Below are 4,166 nucleotides of genomic sequence, written 5' to 3'. Positions count from 1 at the left end.
GAACACATACTTTGCTTGTTTATATTTTCCAGAATAGTACTCCCTCCGTCCCGAAATACTTGTAAGAGAAATGGATAAAAATGGATATATCAAAAACTAAAATATGTCTAGATACATCCATTTCTTCGACAAGTATTTTTGGACAGAGGGAGTATAAAGGAATGGCGTGTGTCATCTGTAATATGCCCCCTTTATTTGAATATTCAACCAGGACATCTCATTTGGCAATGAGCATTGAGACGTTTTTTTTGTTGTCAAAAAAGGTCTTATATTTCAACATAGAGGGAGTACCTCTTAGCAACCACTAGACATTTTTGTAATATATCTGTGCATTCTACCCTGCCTAGAGTTTTGGTTATTTTGGTCCTTCCATGCATTGAATTCAGAAACACTTTCAAAACTGGGTCAGTTTCAGAATTCATGCAAATGAATGCTATATCGAGTGAAATCGGCGTTGTGTTCTTTTTACTAATGTCACTTTTGACAGTATGAAGATACTGCCCTGAAACCCTGATGTTAACAGCTCAAAGAAGGCATTACAGAAAAGTTGTTGCTCCTGCTCAAACTGGACATCGCCAGGCTTTCGATAGTGTCTCCTGGGAATACTTGCTCGAGCTTTTGCAGCAGCTAGGTTTCAGCGCGCGCTGGAGAAATTGGATCGCTGCCCTTCTTTCAACATCTACGTCGGCCTGCCTGCTGAATGGAACCCCCGGCGAGACCATCTTCCACCGCTGCGGGCTGGGATAGGGGGATCCCCTCTCGCCCCTCCCCTTCATCATCGCGATCGACCCGCTACACCGGCTGCTAGATCAGGCGACGCGGACGGAAATCCTGCAGCCAATCCCGGGCATTTCAAAAAGGCTACGGATCAAATTGTATGCCGACAACGCCATTATCTTTGCAAACCCTGACCGAGCGGAGATCGACGCACTGATGAAGGTCCTCAAGCTCTTCGGGGAGGCCAAAGGGCTGCGTGTCAGCCAGCCAAAATCTTCTGCGATCCCCATATGCTGCAACGACGTGGACCTCGGCGACGTCCTATTGAATTTTGGCGGGCGGAAGACTAGCTTCCCAATCGGTTACCTTGGCTTGCCCGTCACGAAGGGCAGGATTAGGCTAGTCCATCTGCAATTTATCTTGGTCAGAATCCACGCGTGGCTGGCTGGGTGGAAGGGTAGACTCATGCCACTGGTCGGGCGCCGGGTGTTGGTCCGATGCATCCTCTGGCCACGCCAACCTTTGCCCTCACTGTCCTGCGGGCACCCAAGAAGCTCTTCATGGAGACTGACAAGGCGCGTCACCGTTTCCTCTGGGCGCAGGAGAGGAGGTGTCGGGAGGGAAGTGCAAGGTGGCTTGGAAGCTCATCACCGAGCCAGAGAGCAGTGGCGTCCTTGGCATCCATGACCTGCCGCAGTTTGCGCATGCCCTTCGGCTTAGATGGCTCTGGTGGAGCTGGCAGCAGTCAACGAGACCTTGGGTGGGCACTGGCACGTCTCGTGACGACGATGATCGTTCCCTCTTCGCGGCTTCCACATCGGTCCCCATAGGCAACGCCGCCACGGCGACCTTCTGGCACTACAGCTGGCTCAGGGCGCCTGCTGCGCAACACCTACCCCCTGCTATATAGCCACTCCACCAGGAAAAATAGAACGGTGCAGGCTGCCCTGCAGGGGGATAGGCGGCTCCTCGACCTGAGGCACGATGACGTGGAGGGCATCGTGCAGCAGGCCACTATGCTGGCAAGAGAGCTTCGGGCAGCAATGCCAGGGATGGACCAGCAAGCCAAGGACACCATCTCGTGGAACCTCACTGGCTCAGGCCGCTACTCCACCAGCTCGGCATACAAAGGCCCAGCTAGAGGGAAGCAACAACTGTTGTTTCAAGACGACCATCTGGAAGGTGTGGGCACCTGATGACCCACAAGTATAGGGGATCAATCATAGTCCTTTTGATAAGTAAGAGTGTCGAACCCAATGAGAAGCAGAAGGAAATGACAAGCCATTTTCAGCAACATAATTTCTGCAGGCACAGAAATTATCGGTAACAGATAGTTTGGTAGTAAGATAATTCATAACGGGTAACAAGTAACAAGTGTAACAAAGGTGAAGCAAGGTGGCCCAATCCTTTTTGTAGCAAAGGACAAGCTTGGACGAACTCTTAGATAAAGCAAAGCGCTTCCGAGGACACATGAGAATTATTGTAAAGCTAGTTTTCATCATGCTCATATGATTCGTGTTTGTTACTTTGGTAATTTGATATGTGGGTGGACCGGTGTTTGGGTGTTGTCCTTACTTGAACAAGCCTCCCACTTATGATTAACCCTCTCGCAAGCATCCGCAACTACGAAAGAAGAATTAAGATAAATCTAACCATAGCGTGAAACATGTGGATCCATATCATCAGCCCCTTACGAAGCAACGCATAAATAGGGTTTAAGCTTCTGTCACTCTAGCGACCCATCATCTACTTATTACTTCCCAATGCCTTCCCCTAGGCCTAAATCATGGTGAAGTGTCATGTAGTCGACGTTCACATAACACCACTAAAGGAAAGACAACATACATCTCATCAAAATATCGAACGAATACCAAATTCACATGATTACTTATAATAAGACTTCTCCCATGTCCTCGTGAACAAACGTAACTACTCACAAAGCATGTTCATTTTCAAGATCAGAGGGGTAACAAATATCATTAAGGATCTGAACATATGATCTTCCACCAAATAAACCAACTAGCATCAACTACGAGGAGTAATCAACACTACTAGCAACCCACAACCAATTTGAGGTTCTGAGGCCAAGATTGAATACAAGAAATGAACTACGGTTCGAGAGGAGATGTTGCTGGTGAAGATGTTGATGAAGATTGACCCCCTCGATGAGACGAGCGTTGGTGATGACGATGGCTTCGATCCCCCCCCCCTGAAGGGAAGTTTTCCTGACAGAATCGCTCTGCCGGAGCCCTAGATTGCTTCTGCCCAAGTTCCGCCTCGAGACGGCGGCGCTTCGTCCCAAAAACTTCCTTCTGATTTTCCAAGGTCAAAACCTTTCATATAGCAGAAGATGGACACCGGGGGCTGGATAGGGGGGCCACAAACTCGAGGGGGTGTCCTGGGGGGTAGGACGGCTCCCCAGGCTTGTGGCCACCTGGTGGGTCCCCTTCTGTTGTTTCTTCGCCCAATAATTTTTATTTATTCCAAAACAATTCTCCGTAAAGTTTTAGGACATTTGGAGTTGTGCAGAATAGGTATCTCAGATTTGCTCCTTTCCGGTTCAGAATTCCAGCCGCCGGCATTCTCCCTCTTCATGTAAATCTTATAAAATAAGAGAGAAAAGCTATAAAAATTGTATCTTAGAGTGAAATAACATTCCATAAATAAATACGAACATAAAAACATGATGCAAAATGGACGTATCAACGCCGGGCAAGAACAAGATGTTCCTATGGCTGCTCCATCTGAATCGGTCGTGTTGCAATGATAGGTTGCAACGGCGCGAATGGCCAAACGGATATTTCTGCCCGCTACGCATGCGCAACCTCGAGAGGTCGGTGCACCTCATCTATGACTGCCCGACAACCTTGCAGGTATGGAGCACGACAGCAACATGGGAAGGCTGCTCTACCCTGCACCCGGACATATGGATCGAGGGACCAGCAACCACTGCCAAGGTTAAGATGATCATCGACGCCGCCGTCCCGGCAGCCCGGAAAGGCACCAGATCCATGATCGCACTTATCAGCTGGCAAATCTGGATGGAGAGGAATGACTCTGTATTCAAAGGAAAGACACCAAGCATAGTCAACATTATCAGATCCTGCCGCTCCGAGCAATGGAGGATCGCGAGAGCGGCATGTTTAGAGCACCCTTTTGGGCGAGTGCCGTGAGATATCAGCCCGACGTTGTTTTCCTCTGTGTTCTCTCCATTTCACCAATCACTTGATCAAACACCTTTCTCGCTCTCTTCTGCTAAGCTAATGAAAACCAGCAATTGCTGGCCAGTTCCAAAAAAAAGGTTTGTTAGAGTTCCTTTGAAAATCAAAGTTTTCCTTTGGTTGATGTTTAAGAACAGTATTCTTACTAAAGATAACCTGTTTAGGAGAGGTTCGATTGGTTCTGCTAAGTGTAGATTCTGCAGTGCTGACGAAACAGTAGATCATTTG

The 4,166-nt window shown here is 48.3% G+C and overlaps 1 protein-coding gene across 1 annotated transcript in view; it reads right to left on the bottom strand.

The window, feature by feature from the left end:
* Nucleotides 1-3,268: 3,268 nt before the first annotated feature.
* The window catches only part of LOC119361990, a 5,479-nt gene continuing 4,581 nt past the window's right edge, over nt 3,269-4,166 (bottom strand). The window contains exon 3 of the mRNA XM_037627166.1: nt 3,269-3,318. Within this exon, the coding sequence (XP_037483063.1) occupies nt 3,278-3,318 (41 nt within the window). The 3' untranslated portion in view covers nt 3,269-3,277. The remainder of the gene's footprint in view (nt 3,319-4,166) is intronic.

The sequence above is a fragment of the Triticum dicoccoides genome, chromosome 2B (assembly GCF_002162155.2).
Source record: "Triticum dicoccoides isolate Atlit2015 ecotype Zavitan chromosome 2B, WEW_v2.0, whole genome shotgun sequence".
Lineage (NCBI taxonomy): Eukaryota > Viridiplantae > Streptophyta > Magnoliopsida > Poales > Poaceae > Triticum > Triticum dicoccoides.
Note: the sequence above shows the minus strand (reverse complement) of the source record. Positions and strands in the feature narration are given on the sequence as shown.